This window comes from Trachypithecus francoisi, unplaced genomic scaffold (assembly GCF_009764315.1).
Source record: "Trachypithecus francoisi isolate TF-2019V2 unplaced genomic scaffold, Tfra_2.0 Lachesis_group4, whole genome shotgun sequence".
Lineage (NCBI taxonomy): Eukaryota > Metazoa > Chordata > Mammalia > Primates > Cercopithecidae > Trachypithecus > Trachypithecus francoisi.
Window position 1 is genome coordinate 460,115 of NW_022681469.1, and position 19,666 is coordinate 479,780.

The window sequence follows — 19,666 nt, forward strand, 5'->3', positions numbered from 1 at the left end:
GGAGGCCAAGGCGGGTGGCTCACTTGAGGCCAGGAGTTTGATACCAGCCTAGCCAACATGGCAAAACCCCATCTCTACCAAAAATACAAAAATTAGCTGGGCGTGGTGGTGTGCGCCTGTAGTTCCAGTTACTCAGGAGGCTGAGGCAGAAGAACAGCTTGAACCTGGGAGGCGGAGGTTGCAGTGAGCCAAGATCGTGCCACTGCACTCCAGCCGTGGTGACAAAGTGAGACTCTGTCTCAAAAAAAAAAAAAAAGAGTTTATACAGAAACTTCAACTAATCTATAATCTTCGCAAAACCCACATGACACAGGAATTATCATCATCGCTTTAGCGAAAGGCCACCCAACACTGCAACTAAAAGGTAGACAGGAAATTCCAAACAAGACTGACCCCCACCCCCAGCTCTGGGGGTCTCTGCCAAGGAAGGCCTCAGGGTGGAATGTTCCCTCCCGGGTGTTCACAAGCGACAAACAATGGGCAGAGGGGACTTGCCGGCATGTCCTGCTTTTAGTGGCTGTGAACCAGAACAGTTTGCTCAGGTCTGGAAAGGGGCGAAACCGCCCAGCTGTGGATCGTTAGCTTCAGGCAGGGAGCACGCCCTCCTGCATATGAAGAGGCTCCCAAGTGAATTGTTCTCACCAGAGTCAGTACCAATTTTCTAATTTTGCATGAGCAAATGTTAAAAAGGACAAAAACAGATCCTGAGGCAACAAATAGAAACAATAATATTAAAACGGAAAAAATAAAAATAAATATAATTAATTTAAAAGGCAAAATAAGAAGCTAATAATTTCATATTAAGTTTCCAAGCTCCTCTAGTATTCCTAAAACATATCAACCCATTTGGAGGGGCTAAGGGGTAAAATCTAGAGAAAATGAAGTGTATCTATAACTGATTCCCACGGACTGGCCATCACTGGAGCCAGTAAGAAAGTTCCCTGAAGCATTCCACGAGAGCGGCACACGTCAAGGTCGACCACAGGGCACGCAATCCTTACTGGCTGCTGGTCCCATCTCTTTTTGAGCTTGCACCTCGATTTCTGTGTTCACCGTTCTATCAAACAAAAGAATAATCCCATAACCATTCATGAGCATATGGGAATGAAGTAAGCATAATTAGTAAACCCCATAAAACAAGAACAGATTGAAAATTTAACAATAGCATCTACACCACAAGTTCTTTTAAAATAACTATTTTGCCAGCTATTTTTAGTACATTAGATAATTAAATGTAAAGAAAATGGATGAAATATCTATAAAAGGTGATTATGCCAGGTGAAGCGGCTCACGCCTGTGATCCCAGCACTTTGGGAGGCCAAGGCACGTGGATCACCTGAGGTTGGGAGTTAGAGACCAGCCTGACCAACACGGAAAAATCCCGTTTCTACTAAAAATACAAAAATCAGCTGGGCGTGGTGGTGCACACCTGTAGTCCCAGGTACTCAGGAGGCGGAGGCTGCAGTGAGCCGAGATCACGCCACTGCACTCCAGCCTGGGCAACAGAGCGAGACATCATCTCAAAAAAAAAAAACTTTACAAAATTAATCAGAACAATTATGATTTACTGACTAGATATAAAAAGGGAAGAAAAAAAAAGTCATCAAGTTAATGATAAGAGTCAGACCTGGGTGGTGGGCAAGCAGCGCACAGCACTGGGGGCCCTGGCTGTGGTGACAGCAGCCAGTCAGACTGCACGTGGGGCCAGGAGACGCGTCCTGTGATGACCTCAGCACCTACCACACAGGGAGGCAGGCAATGCTGCTCACCCAGATGGCCTGCAAATGGCAGAGCTGAGACAAAGCTCAACACGTTGTCGTCTAACTCCTGTGGCCTCATCACATAGTCTCTCTGTACTAACACTCTGGACAGGAGAGTCCTGGGCTGGAAAAGGTATTTACGAGTGATCATTTGAATCCACTACTTCCAGGAGCAGAAAGGAGATGATCCAATCTTGAAAAGGATGAAAGTATGGCAGGCATGGTGGTTCACATCCTAATCACACCCGTTTGGCAGGCTGTGGTAGCTTGAAGCCAGGAGTTCAAGATCAGCCCAGGCAACACAGCTAGAACCCATCTCTAAAAAAATTGCTTTTGCCGGGCATGGTGGCTCACGCCTGTAATCCCAGAACTTTGGGAGGCCAAGGTGGGCAGATCACGAGGTCAGGAGATGGAGACCATCCTGGCTAACACAGTGAAACCCCGTCTCTACTAAAAATACAAAAGTGGTGGCGGGCACCTGTAGTCCCAGCTACTCAGGAGGCTGAGGCAGGAGACTGACGTGAACCCAGGAGGTGGAGCTTGCAGTGAGCGGAGATCACACCACTGCACTCCAGCCTGGAAAACAGAGCAAGAATCTGTCTCAAAAAAAAAAAAAAAAAAATTGTTTTTTAAAAGGGTAAAGGTGAGGGGATCCGCGCCAAGATGGCCGAATAGGAACAGCTCCAGCCTCCAGCTCCCAGTGAGAGCAACATGGAAGACGGGTGATTTCCGCATTTCCAACTGAGGTACCGGGTTCATCTCACTGGGGCGTGTTGGACAGTGGGTGCAGCCCAACCAGTGAGAGCCGAAGCAGGGCAAGGCATCGCCTTACTTGGGAAGCACAATGGGGAAGGGAATTCCCTTTCCTAGTCAAGGGAAACCGAGACACACAAGAAAATTGGAAAATTGGGTCACTTCCACCCTAATACTGCGCTTTACCAAGGGTCTCAGCAAAGGGTACACCAGAAGATTATATCCTGTGCCTGGCTCAGAGGGTCCCATGCCCACGGAGCCTCCTTCATTGCTAGCACAGCAGTCTGAGATCTAACTGCAAGGTGGCAGCGAGGCTGGGAGAGGGGCACCTGCCATTGCTGAGGCTTAAGTAGGTAAACAAGGCTGCCAGGAAGCTGGAACACCACAGCTCAAGGAGGCCGGCCTGTAGACTCCACCTCTGGAGACAGGGCATAGCCAAACAAAAGGCAGCAGAAACCTCTGCAGATGTAAATGTCCCCATCTGACAGCTTTCAAGAGTAGTGGTCTTCCCAGCACGGAGTTTGAGATCTGAGAATGGACAGACTGTCTGCTCAAGTGGGTCCCTGACCCGACTAGCCTAACTGGGAGACATCCCCCACTAGGGGCAGACTGACACCTCACACCTCACACAGCCGGATACATCTCTCAGACGAAGCTTCCAGAGGAACGATCAGACAGCAAAGCAATATTCACTCCTCTGCAGCCTCCGCTGCTGATACCCAGGCAAACAGGGTCTGGAGTGGACCTCCAGTAAACTCCAACAGACCTGCAGCTGAGGGTCCTGACTGTTAGATGGAAAACTAACAAACAGAATGGACATCCACACCAAAACCCTATCTGTATGTCACTATCATCAATGACCAAATGTAGATAAAAACCACAAAGACGGGGAAAAAGCAGTACAGAAAAGTTGGAAATTCTAAAAATCACAGTGCCTCTCCCCCTCCAAAGGAATGCATCTCCTCGACAGCAACGGAACAAAGCTGGAAAGAGAATGACTTTGATGAGTTGGAGAAGACTTCAGACGATGAAACTTCTCCGAGCTAAAGGAGGAAGTTCAAACCCATGGAAAAGAAACTAAAAACCCTGAAAAAAGATTTGACGAATGGCTAACTAGAATAACCAATGCAGGCAAGTCCTTAAACGACCTGATAGAGATGAAAACCATGACACAAGAACTACGTGATAATGCACAAGCTTCCATAACCGACTCGATCAACTGGAAGAAAGGGTATCAGTGACTGAAGATCAAATGAATGAATGAAGCGAGAAGTTTAGAGAAAAAAGAGTAAAAAGAAATGAACAAAGCCTCTAAGAAATATGGGACTATGTGAAAAGACCAAATCTACGTCTGACTGGTGAACCTGAAAGTGACGGGGAGAATGGAACCAAGTTGGAAAACACTCTGCAGGATATTATCCAGGAGAACTTCCCCAACCTAGCAAGGCAAGCCAACATTCAAATTCAGGAAATACAGAGAACGCCACAAAGATACTCCTTGAGAAGTGCAACTCCAAGACACGTAATTGTCAGATTCACCAAAGTTGAAATGAAGGAAAAAATGTTAAGGGCATCCAGAGAGAAAGGTCGGGTTACCCACAAAGGGAAGCCCATCAGACTAACAGCGGATCTCTCGGCAGAACCTCTCCAGGCCAGAAGAGAGTGGGGGCCAATATTCAACATTCTTAAAGAAAAGAATTTTCAACCCAGAATTTCATATCCAGCCAAACTAAGTTTCCTAAGTGAAGAAGAAATAAAATCCTTTACAGACAAGCAAATGCTGAGAGATTCTGTCACCACCAGGCCTGCCCTACAAGAGCTCCTGAAGGAAGCCCTAAACATGGAAAGGAACAACCAGTACCAGTCACTGCAAAAACATGCCAAAATGTAAAGACCATCGATGCTCGGAAGAAACTGCATCAACTAATGAGCAAAATAACGAGCTAACATCATAATGACAGGATCAAGTTCACACATAACAATATTAACCTTAAATATAAATGGGCTATATGCTCCAATTAAAAGACACAGACTGGCAAATTGGATAAATAGTCAAGACTCATCAGTGTGCTGTATTCAGGAGACCCATCTCACATGCAGAGACACACATAGGCTCAAAATAAAGGGATGGAGGAAGATGTACCAAGCAAATGGAAAACAAAAAAAGGCAGGGTTTGCAATCCTAGTCTCTGATAAAACAGACTTTAAACCAACAAAGATCAAAAGAGACAAAGAAGGCCATTACATAATGGTAAAGGGATCAATTCAAGAAGAGCTTACTATCCTAAATATATATGCACCCAATACAGGAGCACCCAGATTCATAAAGCAAGTCCTTAGAGACTTACAAAGAGACTTAGACTCCCACACAATAATAATGGGAGACTTTAACACTCCACTGTCAATGTTAGACAGATCAACGAGACAGAAAGTTAACAAGGATATCCAGGAATTGAACTCATCTCTGCACCAAGCAAACCTAATAGACATCTACAGAACTCTCCACCCCAAATCAACAGAATCTACATTCTTCTCAGCACCACATCGCACTTATTCCAAAATTGACCACACAGTTGGAAGTAAAGCACTCCTCAGCAAATGTAAAAGAACAGAAACTATAACAAACTGTCTCTCAGACCACAGTGCAATCAAACTAGAACTCAGGACTAAGAAACTCAATCAATACCACTCAACTACATGGAAACTGAACAACCTGCTCCTGAATGACTACTGGGTACACAACGAAATGAAGGCAGAAATAAAGATGTTCTTTGAAACCAATGAGAACAAAGATACAACATACCAGAATCTCTGGGACACATTTAAAGCAGGGTGTAGAGGAAAATTTATAGCACTAAATGCCCACAAGAGAAAGCAGGAAAGATCTAAAATTGACACCCTAACATCACAATTAAAAGAACTAGAGGCCGGGCGCGGTGGCTCAAGCCTGTAATCCCAGCACTTTGGGAGGCCGAGATGGGCGGATCACGAGGTCAGGAGATCGAGACCATCCTGACTAACACAGTGAAACCCCGTCTCTACTAAAAAATACAAAAAAACTAGCCGGGCGAGGTGGCGGGCGCCTGTAGTCCCAGCTACTCGGGAGGCTGAGGCAGGAGAATGGCGTGAACCCGGGAGGCGGAGCTTGCAGTGAGCTGAGATCCGGCCACTGCACTCCAGCCTGGGCGACAGAGCGAGACTCCATCTCAAAAAAAATAAAATAAAATAAAATAAAATAAAAGAACTAGAGAAGCAAGAGCAAACACATTCAAAAGCTGGCAGAAGGCAAGAAATAACTAAGATCAGAGCAGAACTAAAGGAGATAGAGACAAAAAAAAATGCTTCAAAATATCAGTGAATCCAGGAGCTGGTTTTTTGAAAAGATCAACAAAATGGATAGACCACTAGCAAGACTAATAAAGAAGAAAAGAGAGAAGAATCAAATAGATGCAATAAAAAATGATAAAGGGGATATCACCACCCACCCCACAGAAATACAAACTACCATCAGAGAATACTATAAACACCTCTACGCAAATAAACTAGAAAACCTAGAAGAAATGGATAAATTCCTGGACACTTACACTCTCCCAAGACTAAACCAGGAAGACCTGAATAGACCAATAACAGGCTCTGAAATTGAGGCAATAATTAATAGCCTACCAACCAAAAAAAGTCCAGGACCAGATGGATTCATAGCTGAATTCTACCAGAGATACAAGGAAGAGCTGGTATCATTCCTTCTGAAATTATTCCAACCAACAGGAAAAGAGAGAATCCTCCCTAACTCATTTTATGAGGCCAACATCATCCTGATACCAAAGCCTGGCAGAGACACAACAAAAAAAGAAAATTTTAGACCAATATCGCTGATGAACATGGATGCAAAAATCCTCAATAAAATACTGGCAAACCGAATCCAGCAGCACATCAAAAAGTTTATCCACCATGATCAAGTGGACTTCATCCCTGGGATGAAAGGCTGGTTCAACATATGCAAATCAATAAACGTAATCCAGCATATAAACAGAACCAAAGACAAAAATCACATGATTATCTCAATAGATGCAGAAAAGGCCTTTGACAAAATTCAACAGCCCTTCATGCTAGAAAACTCTCAAATTCGGTAATGATGGAACATATCTCAAAATAATAAGAGCTATTTATGACAAACCCACAGCCAATATCATACTGAATGGGCAAAAACTGGAAGCATTCCCCTTGAAAATTGGCACAAGACAGGGATGCCCTCTCTCACCACTCCTATTCAACATAGTGTTGGAAGTTCTGGCCAGGGCAATCAGGCAAGAGAAAAAAATAAAGTGTATTCAATTAGGAAAAGAGGTAGTCAAATTGTCCCTGTTTGCAGATGACATGATTATATATTTAGAAAACCCCATCGTCTCAGCCCAAAATCTCCTTAAGCTGATAAGCAACTTCAGCAAAGTCTCAGGATACACAATCAATGCGCAAAAGTCACTAGCATTCTTATACACCAATTAGACAAACAGAGAGCCAAATCATGAGTGAAATCCCATTCACAATTGCTTCAAAGAGAATAAAATACCTAGGAATCCAACTTACAAGGGATGTGAAGGGCCTCTTCAAGGAGAACTACAAACCACTGCTCAATGAAATAAAAGAGGACACAAACAAATGGAAGAACATTCCATGCTCATGGATAGGAAGAATCAATATCATGAAAATGGCCATACTAACCAAGGTAATTTATAGATTCAATGCCATCCCCATTAAGCTTCCAATGACTTTCTTCACAGAATTGGAAAAAAACTACTTTAAAGTTCATATGGAACCAAAAAAGAGCCCGCATTGCCAAGACAGTCCTAAGCCAAAAGAGCAAAGCTGGAGGCATCATGCTACCTGACTTCAAACTACACTACAAGGCTACAGTAATCAAAACAGCATGGTACTGGTACCAAAACAGAGACATAGACCAATGGAATAGAACAGAGCCCTCAGAAATAATACCACACATCCATAACCATCTGATCTTTGACAAACGTGACAAAAACAAGAAATGGGGAAAGGATTCCCTATTTAATAAATGGTGCTGGGAAAACTGGCTAGCCGTAAGTAGACAGCTGAAACTGGATCCCTTCCTTACACCTTATACAAAAATTAATTCAAGAGGGATTAGAGACTTAAATGTTAGACCTAAAACCATAAAAACCTTGGAAGAAAACCTAGGCAATACCATTCAGGACACAGGCATGGGCAAGGACTTCATGTCTAAAACACCAAAAGCAATGGCAACAAAAGCCAAAATTGACAAATGGGATCTAATTAAACTAAAGAGCTTCTGCACAGAAAAAGAAACTACCATCAGAGTGAACAGGCAACCTACAGAATGGGAGAAAATTTTTACAATCTACTCATCTGACAAAGGGCTAATATCCAGAATCTACAAAGAACTCAAACAAATTTACAAGAAAAAAACAAACAACCCCATCAAAAAGTGGGCAAAGGATATGAACAGACACTTCTCAAAAGAAGACATTTATGCAGCCAACAGACACATGAAAAAATGCTCATCATCACGAGCCATCAGAGAAATGCAAATCAAAACCACAATGAGATACCATCTCACACCAGTTAGAATGGTGATCATTAAAAAGTCAGGAAACAATAAGTGCTGGAGAGGATGTGGAGAAATAGAAACACTTTTACACTGTTGGTGGGACTGTAAACTAGTTCAACCACTGTGGAAGACAGTGTGGCGATTCCTCAAGGATCTAGAACTAGAAATACCATTTGACCCATCCATCCCATTACTGGGTATATACCCAAAGGATTCTAAATCATGCTGCTATAAAGACACATGCACATGTATGTTTACTGTGGCACTATTCACAATAGCAAAGACTTGGAACGAAACCAAATGTCCATCAATGACAGACTGGATTAAGAAAATGTGGCACATATACACCATGGAATACTATGCAGCCATAAAAAAGGATGCGTTCATGTCCTTTGTAGGGACATGGATGCAGCTAGAAACCATCATTCTCAGCAAACTGTCACAAGAACAGAAAACCAAACACCACATGTTCTCACTCATAGGTGGGAACTGAACAATGAGATCACTTGGACACAGGAAGGGGAACATCACACACTGGGGCCTGTTGTGGGGTGGGGGTCTGGGGGAGGGATAGCATTAGGAGATATACCTAATGTAAATGACAAGTTAATGGGTGCAGCACACCAACATGGCACATGTATACATATGTAACAAATCTGCACGTTGTGCACATGTACCCTAGAACTTAAAGTATAATAAAAAAGAAAAAAAAGAAAAAATAAATAAAAGGATAAAAGTGTGGCAGATAGGATAATGAGGCCACTGGATTCTTCTAATAAAGAAGTCATTGTTGTCAGGAAGCTTAGAAGAACATTTTGTATATTTATTGTACTTACTCATACCCTTTGTATCTCTGATAACTGGAGAAAGCTTACAATAAAAGTTACATAATTCTAATTAAAATCACGGATCAAAAATCATATAGAGGCTGGGCACCGTGGCTCACACCTGTAATCCCAGCACTTTGGCAGGCCAAGAAAGGCGGATCACCTGAGGTCAGGAGTTTGAGGCCAGCCTAGCCAACATGGTGAAACTCTACTAAAAATACAAAAAAAAAAAAAAAATTAGGTGCACGCCTGTAATCCCAGCTACTCAGGAGGCTAAGGCAGGAGAATCACTTGAACCTGGGAGGTGGAGGCTGCAGTGAGCCAAGATCATACCACTGCACTCCGGCCTGGGCAATACAGTGAGACTCAGTCTCAAAAAAAAAAAAAAAAAAAACAGAAAAAAATATCATATAGAGAAAGTGAGAGACAATCACAGAGAACATCTATCCCTGTTTCTATTTGTTGTTGAAACAGTCCCAGTTTCTATTTGTTGTCCTGGCATAATCACTAACAGCACCCCTTGCACTTTATGGTAACCACAGGATAATTACATCGAGCAGCAGGTTCACAGAGTACTCAGCTGAAGAACATCTGAGTTGATACTCATCTTGAGTATCAAAAGCACTCAAAAGTTTTGAATTTCTAAAAGTCAATGCAAAGGAAAATTTTAATTATACAATGCTCAATCACCGTTCCTGAAGTTATATCGTGTATCTGTTCATTTCTTTTCCTTTTTCTTTTTTTTTTTTTTGAGACGAAGACGCACTCTGCCTCTCGGACTGGGGTGCAGTGGCATGATCTCAGCGAACTGTAACCTCTTCCTCCCAGGTTGAAGCAATTCTCCTGCCTCAGCCTCCTGAGTAGCTGAGATTACAGGCACACACCACAACACCTGGATAATTTTTTTTTTTTTTTTTTTTACTAGAGATGGGGTTTTGCTATGTTGGCCAGGCTGGTCTCGAACTCCTGACCTCAAGTGATCTACCTGTCTTGGTCTCCCAAAGTGCTGGGATTATAGGTGTGAGCCAGCGTGCCTGGCCTCTTTTATCTTTTAAGACAAGGTCTTACTGTACCACCCAGGTTGGACTGCAGTGGTGAGAGCACAGCTCACTGCAGCCTTGACCACCCAGGTTGGACTGCAGTGGTGAGAGCACAGCTCAGGTTGGACTGCAGTGGTGAGATCACAGCTCAGGTTGGACTGCAGTGGTGAGAGCACAGCTCAGGTTGGACTGCAGTGGTGAGATCACAGCTCAGGTTGGACTGCAGTGGTGAGATCACAGCTCAGGTTGGACTGCAGTGGTGAGATCACAGCTCAGGTTGGACTGCAGTGGTGAGAGCACAGCTCAGGTTGGACTGCAGTGGTAAGATCACAGCTCAGGTTGGACTGCAGTGGTGAGAGCACAGCTCAGGTTGGACTGCAGTGGTGAGATCACAGCTCACTGCAGCCTTGACCACCCGGGTTGGACTGCAGTGGTGAGAGCACAGCTCAGGTTGGACTGCAGTGGTGAGATCACAGCTCACTGCAGCCTTGACCACCCGGGTTGGACTGCAGTGGTGAGAGCACAGCTCAGATTGGACTGCAGTGGTGAGAGCACAGCTCAGGTTGGACTGCAGTGGTGAGATCACAGCTCACTGCAGCCTTGACCACCCGGGTTGGACTGCAGTGGTGAGAGCACAGCTCAGGTTGGACTGCAGTGGTGAGATCACAGCTCACTGCAGCCTTGACCTCCTCGGCTCAAGTGATCGTCTCACCTCAGCCTCCGTAGTAGCTGGGACTACAGGCATGTGCCACCGTGCCTGGCTAATTTTTTATTTTTATTTTGGTAGAGATGGAGTCTCACTCTATTTTTCAGACTGGTCTTGAACTCCTGGGCTCAAGAGATCCTCCCACCTGCTGAGTAGTAGGACTCCAGGTGTAAGCCACCACACCTGTCTGAGATTTGATTTTTTTTTTTTTTGGTAATTCTTTATCCTATGGCTTCTCCAACATAAGCACGATAAGAACAGTAATTTTTGTTTTGTTCACAGCTGTATCCTCAGCACCTAGAACCGTGCCCAGCACACAAGCCACTCAGATAGGAACAACTTGTCTTAAAAAGAAAATGTCAGTCATCTGAATAATCTTTCTTCTGGGACTAATTTGAAGGCGGTGGTTTTACAAAGGTACAGGATAATGTTCTTTATAGACCATTTTTCTCATCCACCTTTAATAGAAGCCAAATCTATGTCCAGAAAGGCATTTCTGGGTGGAACTAAGCACATGTAACCTAAGTCACTTCCAGTAGTTAAATGTGATCTAGGTAATGGAGAAGAGCCAAGTTCAATAAAAGGTGAGTGGTGGAGTCTGAGTTGTGGGTATGTGAGTGTTCACTGGAAAATTATGTCGACTTTGCTGTATGTTTGAAAATGTTCATAATACAACGTTGAGAGAAAATGATGAAGTTTTGATCTAAGGAAAGAGATTTAAAAACAAAAAAAATGATCGGGCGCGGTGGCTCACACCTGTAATCCCAGCACTTTGGGAGGCCGAGGTGGGCGGATCACGAGGTCAGGAGATCGAGACCATCCTGGCTAACACAGTGAAACCCCATTTCTACTAAAAATACAAAAAATTAGCCAGACACAGTGGCGGGCGCCTGCAGTCCCAGCTACTCAGGAGGCTGAGGCAGGAGAATGGCGTGAACCCAGGAGGCGGAACTTGCAATGAGCCAAGATCGCACCACTGCACTCCAGCCTGGGCGACAGAGCGAGACTCCGTCTCAAAATAAATAAATAAATATAAATAAATAAAAAACAAAAAAATTTATATCTGTCCTCAAGGAGCTGCTTCTCATCTAACCTTCAGTGTGGCTGACTGAGGGAGTCCACGGGCTTTCCACACTGCAGACGCGGGTAGCAGAACCGGCACCGCCTCAAACCTGCTAAGAAACGTGGCCAACGCCCTGATACACACGGAGAGTGTGGGCTGCGGGAGACAGTGGGGTCTCAGTGAGGAAAGGCCCTCGGGGCAAAGGCAAGGGAGGTTAAAGGACTCAGACCCCAGGCAGGACAGCGCAAGAGTGGCTGAGATGGCCGGGAGCCAGACGGCTTCTGCTCGTAACACGACTGCTTCTCGTCCTAAGGGCTCCCAGTTCTAACCCACTGGCTTTTGCATTTTACAGCAAACACTGCAGTGGTCGCCAGCTCTACATGCGTTTCCTCAAGGTGTGACTCTCCCCTAGCCTCAGGTACCATCTGACCCTTGCAAAGATTTCGCTTCCATCTTAAAGGAAGCATCACCAAGAAACAGGTAAACAAAATCATATTAGCTTCAGATTCTGTAAAAACAGAGCAGCAAAAAGCATGCTGAGAACAAAAGGTGCTAAAACACCTCCAGGAAAATCCTAAGTACAGGGATGAAACCCACAGGCCTGAGAGGGAAATTGGATCCTCTGCAGTCAATGCTTTTACATTTTTGTTCTGTCTTGTTTTGCTTTTTTTGCAAACTTATACCAATTCTGGTTGAAACGTTTGCTAATTATTCACTTAATTTCCACTTTAAAACCTACCAGCTTCCTTTTCAATGTTAAATTTCAAATTTTTTTTTTTTTGAGAGATAGAGTCTCGCTCCATCACCCAGGCTGGAGTGCGGTGGTGTGATCTCAGCTCACTGCAACCTATGTCTCCTGGGTTCCAGCGATTCTCCTTCCCGAGTTCCAGCAATTCTCCTCCCTCAGCCTCCAGAGTAGCTGAGATTACAGGCACATGCCACCATGCCCTGCTAATTTTTTTATTTTTAGTAGAGATGGGGTTTCACCATGTTGGTCAGGCTGGTCTCGAACTCCTGACCTCAGGTGATCCGCACCTTGGCCTCCCAAAGTGCTGGGATTACAGGCATGAGCCACCACGTCCAGCCAGATTTTAAAAATTTTATGATAGATTTCCAAGTATCTGTTAAAAGTACATTCAGAATATAATCAAAATATTGACATCACATTTCTTAGGAGATTAGTAATCTGTCTGTACTAACCACATCATCAAGACCTGAGTCGCATTTCTCCTAAATTACTACTACCGGGCCACAAATCTCAACTTTGGCAACACGACCCGATAAGCCTCCTCTGAGAGCGCTGACCCTGTGGCGGCTGTGAAGGCAACGAAGCATCGGAAGGGGTACCTTGGATTCCCTTTTCTTGTGCTCGTCTTTTGCTGATCTCTCTTTTCTATCCACGCTGCTTCGGTGCCTCTCATCATCAAAATGAAGGCCTTCTTTGTGTCGCTTTTCTTTATGTCTTTCTTCCCCTTTTTCAGAGAATGAATTACTTTTCTCTTTGGAATATTTCTCTCTTTTTTCCCTCGTGCTGCTTTTTTCTCGGTGTTTCTTGTCTCGATCTGGCTCTCTGGGCTTCCTGTGTCTCCTGTCACCTTCTTCTTTATAAAGCCAGTACTTGAGAGGGTTGTCCTTGCTGTCTCCGTACTGCAGCTGTAAAACACAACAAGCTGAGAAACACAGGAGCACGTCAAACAGGAGCGCAGACGGCCTCCCTCTCCGTGGGTTCCACAACAACAGATCCAATCAACCACAGATCAAACCAACAAGCTGAGAAACACAGGAGCACATCAAACAGAAGTGCAGCCGGCCTCTCTCTCAGTGGGTTCCGCAACAACAGATCCAACCAACCACGGATCAAACACATTCAAAGAAAATCATGTCTGTATTAAACATATGCAGACTTTTTGCTTGTCATTACACCCTAAACAATAAAAACTATTTACATCTCATTTATATTGCATTAGGGATTTTAAGTAATCTGGAGATGATTTAAAGCATCCAGGAGGATGTGCGTAGGTTATATGCAGACACTACACCATTTTATACAGAATCAGAAAAACACATTCGACCATGGGGAGAAAGAAACTGACTACACACAGTGCTGGAGGCCTTTTCCAGGCCTGAAATCCTGGCTTAGGACATTTTCTAAAAATGCTTCTAACAATAATGTTTAAAATATCCTTTACTTGGCAACGTTTGGAAAACCTTTCCCCAGGCCTTGCTTCGTATACCTTTCTTTCTCGGTATCTTCTTTCTCTGTCTTCATCTCCTCTTTCAGAGTCTTCATCTTTCTCTCCACTTCTTACTTTACTTACTACAAGAAGTAAAACATATTTTTAATACTCCCAAATGTTAGCACATCAAAAAGCTCTTTTAACATCTTGCTACGGATGGTATTGCACATTTTATGCTTATTAATAAGTATTTAAAAAATTCTTCAACTAAAACACGTCTCCAATTCAAGAATGAAGAGTTCTAGTATCAAATTTAAAAAGAAGAAGGAGATGAAAATGGCAATCTAAGTGATATGGTTTGGATCTGCGTCCCCACCCAAATCTCATGCTGAAATGTAGTCCCCAGTGCTGAAGGTGAGACCTGGTGGGAGGTGACTGGATCATGGGGGTGAATTTCCCCCGGTGTTGTTCTTGTGATACTGAGTTCTCACAAGATCTGGTTGTTTAAAAGTGCGTGGCACCTCCCCACTCCCTCCGCGGCGCCTCCCCGCTCTCTCCCTCCGCGGCGCCTCCCCACTCCCGCTCCCTCCGCGGCGCCTCCCCGCTCCCGCTCCCGCTCCCGCTCCCGCTCCCTCCGCGGCGCCTCCCCGCTCCCGCTCCCGCTCCCGCTCCCTCCGCGGCGCCTCCCCGCTCCCGCTCCGCTCCCGCTCCCGCTCCCTCCGCGGCGCCTCCCCGCTCCCGCTCCCTCCGCGGCGCCTCCCCGCTCCCTCTCCCTCCGCGGCGCCTCCCCGCTCCCGCTCCCGCCGCGGCGCCTCCCCGCTCCCGCTCCCTCCGCGGCGCCTCCCCGCTCCCGCTCCCTCCGCGGCGCCTCCCCGCTCTCGCTCTCTCCGCGGCGCCTCCCCGCTCCCTCTCTCCGCGGCGCCTCCCCACTCTCGCTCTCCTCCGCGGCGCCTCCCCGCTCCCTCCCTTCCTCCTGCTCCAGCCCTGTAAGACATGACCGCTTCCCTTCACCTTCCCCCAGGACTGTGAGTCTCCTGTGGCCTCGCAGCCACGCTTCCTGTACGCCTGCACAACTGTGAGCCAGTTAAACCTCTTTTCTTTATAAATTCCCCAGCCTCAGGTGTTTCTTTATAGCAGGATGAGGACAGACTCGAACACTAAGGAACAGAGAGACTTCTTGCCTCGCTCAGTTTGCTGCTGAAGCAACCAGGCAAATGTCTGAGTAACCCTTGGAAATTCAAGAGGGCACCAGACCAAACTCATATAGCTTCAGGGTTTCTGCGCATCATGCAGAAGCAGAGCTTAGTCTGAACAGGAGAACGAGCCCAGTCAGCCAAACACTTTAGCCAAATGTGAGCTCCAGGGAAATGCCTGCCCTCCTGGATTGCACTGAGGACCCAGAGCAGCCCCCATACCTCCTGACACCCCCACTGCTGAGGGGACCAAGGAAGTCAGAGGCCCCTGAATAAACAAGGACCCCCAGGGCACCAGGCTACAGCATCCATCCTGGGCTGGGGAGGCTGAAGCACCAAGGCCCAGCGTGACCTGCAAGAGAGACGGGGGCAAAGAGAGCCAGGCAGGTACGGATGACACCAAAGCATCATCCAACAAGGAAAGCTGGACTTTCACTTCTGAATCTGCACACAAAAAAAGGCATCAGATGTAAAATTCAGAGAGTGGACACTTCAAAAGATCAGGGCAAAGTTAAACTTTCAAAGATCACTGAGGCAAAGTGCATTCATTCAAAAAGCATTTACCAGGCCGGGCGCGGTGGCTCACGCCTGTCATCCAAGCACTCTGGGAGGCCGAGGCAGGTGGATCACGAGGTCAGGAGTTCAAGAACAGCCTGGCCAACATGATGAAACCCCGTCTCTACTAAAAATACAAAAATCAGCTGGGCGTGGTGGTGTGCGCCTGTAATCTCAGCTACTCGGGAGGGTGAGGAAGAGAACTGCTTGAACCCAGGAGACAGAGGATGCAGTGAGCAGAGACTGCAACACTGCACTCCAGCCTGAGCGACAGAGCGAGACTCCTCAGAAAAAAAAAAAAAGGCATTTACCACGCACTGAGCACACCTCTAGGAGTCTGGGCTACAGAGGGAGAGCCCCGTTTCAGGTAATTTTCAAGGTGGAAACCCCAGGACTCTCCGAGAGACTGGAAGAGAAAGCGGGGCATCGGGATACGTCCCAGGTCTTCTGACCTCAGGACGCGAGGATGCAGGTGCTATCGACTGAGATGGGCAAGCCTGCAGCGCAGCCGGTGTGGAGGGGCTACCGGAAGCTCCGTGTGGGGTACACTGCGTTTGTGTTATCTATTAGACATCAAAACACAGGGGATACACAAGCCTGGAATTCAGGGACAATGCCCAGCTGGGGGTAAAAACTTGGAAACGAGGACAGAGACAAACAGTATTGAAAACCATGAGACTAGATCCAGCCAGCAAGGGCAAGGGGTTGCTGGAGAAGAGGGCTGGGGACCCAGTCCTGGATAAAGGCCACACTGCACAGATGGGCGGTACGGAAAGAAAGGACATACAGAGAAGAGACATACAGAGGAAAGAACTTGAGAGAGTCTAGTCTGCAATCAGTTTTCAAAAGTCTTTCCAGTACAATTCCTTTCAACACCACATTGAAAAAACGAGCAGGTAGCCAAAAAAAGGGTGATCTGAGAACAAAAGATGTTACCGCAAATAAATACCAAAAACGTCAAAAACAATCATTTTGAAACGAACATTAAATAGTAGGACAGCTACTGTTAAAATTAATTAGGCTCTGTCTGAAGTGCAGTGGCACAATCTCTGCTCACTGTAACCTCCACCTCCCTGGTTCAAGCAATTTCCCTGCCTCAGCCTCCTGAGTAGCTGGGATTACAGGCGCATGCTACCATGCCTGGCTAAATTTTTTGTATTTTTAGTAGAGATGGGATTTCACCATGTTGGCCAGACTGGTTTCGAACTCCTGACCTCAGGTGTTCCACCCACCTTGGCCTCCCACAGTGTGGGATTACAGGCGTGAGCCACCACGCCTGGCTAGCTAAATGGTTTTTTGAGTTTTCGTTTTTTCTTTTGAGACAGGGTCTCACTCTGTTGCCCAGGCTGTGACACAATCATAGCTTACTGCAGCCTCAACCTCCTGGGCTCAAGGGATCCTCCCACCTCAGCCTACCAAATAGCTAGAACTACAGGCAAGCACCACCACACACAGCTAACTTTTTTATTTTTTGTAGTGATGGAGTCTCCCTATGTTGCCCAAGCTGGTCTCAAAATCCTGGGCTGGAGCAATCCTCCCACCTCAGCCTCCCAAAGCGCTGGGATTACAGGTATGACCCACCACACCTGGCCTGAATGAGTTTTTAAAATACCAAAAGGCAACAATGATAAAAAGTACACACACACCCCACAAGAGAGAGAATATCTGACTTCAAAGATAAAACATTTGTGAAAACTATGAGAGAAAACAAAAATAATGAATGAACATTTCAAAAGAGGAAAATGTCCCAAACAGCAAGAACTTTTAAAACAAATAGAGCCAGCTGGGCACAGTGGCTGTCGTCTGTAATGCCAATGCTTTGGGAGGCTGTGGTGGGAGGATCACTTGAGCCCAGGAAGCTGAGGCTGCCATGAGCTGTGATGGCACCACTGCACTCTAGCCTGGGGGCAGAGCAAGACCCTGACCAGAAAAAAAAGGAAAGGGGAAGGAGGGAAGGAGGGAGACACGGAGAGAGAGGGGGGGAGGGAGGGGAAGGGGTGGGAGGGAGGGGAGGGAGTGAGGGAGGGGAGGGAGGGGAGGGAAGGAGGGGAGAGAGGGAGGGGAGCGAGAGAGGGAGGGAAGGGAGTGAGGGAGGGGAGAGAGGGAGGGAGGGAGGGGAGGGAAGGGACGGAGAGAGGGAGGGGAGCGAGAGAGGGAGGGAAGGGAGTGAGGGAGGGGAGAGAGGGGAGGGAGGGAGGGGAGGGAAGGGAAGGGAGAGAGGGAGGGAGGGGAGAGAGGGGAGGGAGGAGGAGGGGAGGGAAGGGAGAGAGGGAGGGGAGGGAGGGGAGAGATGGGAGGGGAGAGATGGGAGGGAGGGAGGGGAGGGAGAGAGGGGAGGAGGGGAGAGAGGGAGGGAGGGGAGAGAGGGGAGGGAGGGGAGAGAGGGGAGGAAGGGGAGGGAGGGAGAGAGGGGAGGGAGTGAGCTATCAACCTGTCACCAGCAGCGAAACAGCCCTGCAGGAAGGCAAACGGGGACCCACCTGAGCGGCCTTTCCTCTCCGCCCGCTCCAGGAGCTGCCGGTCATGTGTCTGCTGGCCCAGCAGGTTGTGGTGGGCTGCGGTCGGCCGGGGCTCTTCCTTCTGGGCCCTTCTGTCTCTTCCTTTTTCCCTGTCATTTCCTCTGCTGTGAGACTTTTCTGCCTCTCGATGTTTCTCCTTCAGCTTTTCTTTCTCCCGGTCTTTTACGTCTCTTCTCCTCTCCCTCTGTCTGTCTCTGTCCCTCTCCCCACGAGGACTCTCCTTAGCAGTGTGGACTTCAGCCGCCCTGTCTCTGCTCCTGGCATTCTGGTCGGTATCCCTGCACCTCGGCTCCTTATGTTCAGGAAGGTCCATCTCAGACTCCTTACGCAGCTTCTTCTCTCTGTGCTTCTTTTCTTCCTTGGAACCGCCTGACTGGATGGCCTAAAACAATAGAACAAAGGGTCCTCCGTGACCAGGAAGGCAGATTTCCATTAGACTTTTAATACCTGAATGTGAGAAGCACATAGAGCTGAAGGACCTTAAAACATATTTGCATTCAGCTGCTTTCCAATCTGTTCCCAATCCTAGACGGGTCAGGGCCTGCATGGAGGTTCTTAGAACACTAAAGGACATGGAGTCAAGCTTAGATTTCTACAACTGCCCACCCACACCCCTGATATCATGGACATTCACATTTATCGGCAAATCAAATCTAAAATACTATGTGTATCAGAGGGTGAAAAATTACCTATTGGGTATAATGGTCACTATTCGGGTGACAGGTACAATTCGGGTGACAGGTACAATTTGGGTGACAGGTACAATTCGGGTGTCAGGTACAATTCAGGTGTCAGGTGCACTAATGGCCCAGACTTCACCACTCCGCAAGATACGCATTTAAGAAACCTGCACCTATAACCCCTAAATGTGAAAAATAAAGTAAAATTAAAAAAAAATAAGTAGGGCCAGGCATGGTACCTCACACCTACTATCCCAGCACTTTGGGAGGCTGAGGCAGAAGGATTGCCTGAGGCCAGGAGTTCAAGGCTAGCCCGAGCAACACAGCAAGATCCGCATCTTACCCCAAAAATTAAAAAATTTAAAAAGTAGCAGGCCTGGTGGTTCATGTCTGTAGTCCCAGCTACTCGAGAGACTGAGGCGGGAGGACAGCTTAGGCCCAGAAGGTCAAGGTTGCAGTGAGCTATGATTTCACCACTCCCCTCTGGCCTGGGTAAAAGGGTAAGACCCCATCTCTAAAACATAGAGTAAAATTAATTAAAAATAAATAAATAAAATACTACATGTGTTAAAAGAGAGATACCGAAGCTGTGTTTTAAAGTTGCTAAGACACAAACCACCTGGGCCCCATACAAACGAGGACTCTCTCCGTCCCAAAGCTCCTCTCCCCACCCCACCGCCGTCCCAGAGCCCCTCCCCCAACCCCACCGCCGTCCCAGAGCCCCTCTCCCCCTCTCACCGCCGTCCCACAGCCCCTCTCCCCACCCCACCGCTGCAGCCCCTGAAGCCAGCACC

The 19,666-nt window shown here is 46.8% G+C and overlaps 1 protein-coding gene across 10 annotated transcripts in view; it reads right to left on the bottom strand.

Annotated features, from left to right (window-relative positions):
• WDR60 (WD repeat domain 60) overlaps positions 1-19,666 on the bottom strand; it is a 97,573-nt gene that overhangs the window by 65,385 nt on the left and 12,522 nt on the right. For 5 of the 10 annotated variants that reach the window (XM_033195092.1, XM_033195096.1, XM_033195094.1 and 2 more), the window contains 4 exons: positions 18,154-18,574; positions 13,983-14,065; positions 13,054-13,401; positions 1,002-1,057 (listed from right to left, as the gene is read on the bottom strand). In XM_033195092.1, coding sequence (XP_033050983.1) covers positions 1,002-1,057; positions 13,054-13,401; positions 13,983-14,065; positions 18,154-18,574 — 908 coding nt within the window. Of the gene's footprint in view, positions 1-896; positions 930-1,001; positions 1,058-13,053; positions 13,402-13,982; positions 14,066-18,153; positions 18,575-19,666 lie in introns of those variants that run through there. The other 5 variants (XM_033195095.1, XM_033195093.1, XM_033195098.1 and 2 more) reach the window with 4 other exon arrangements.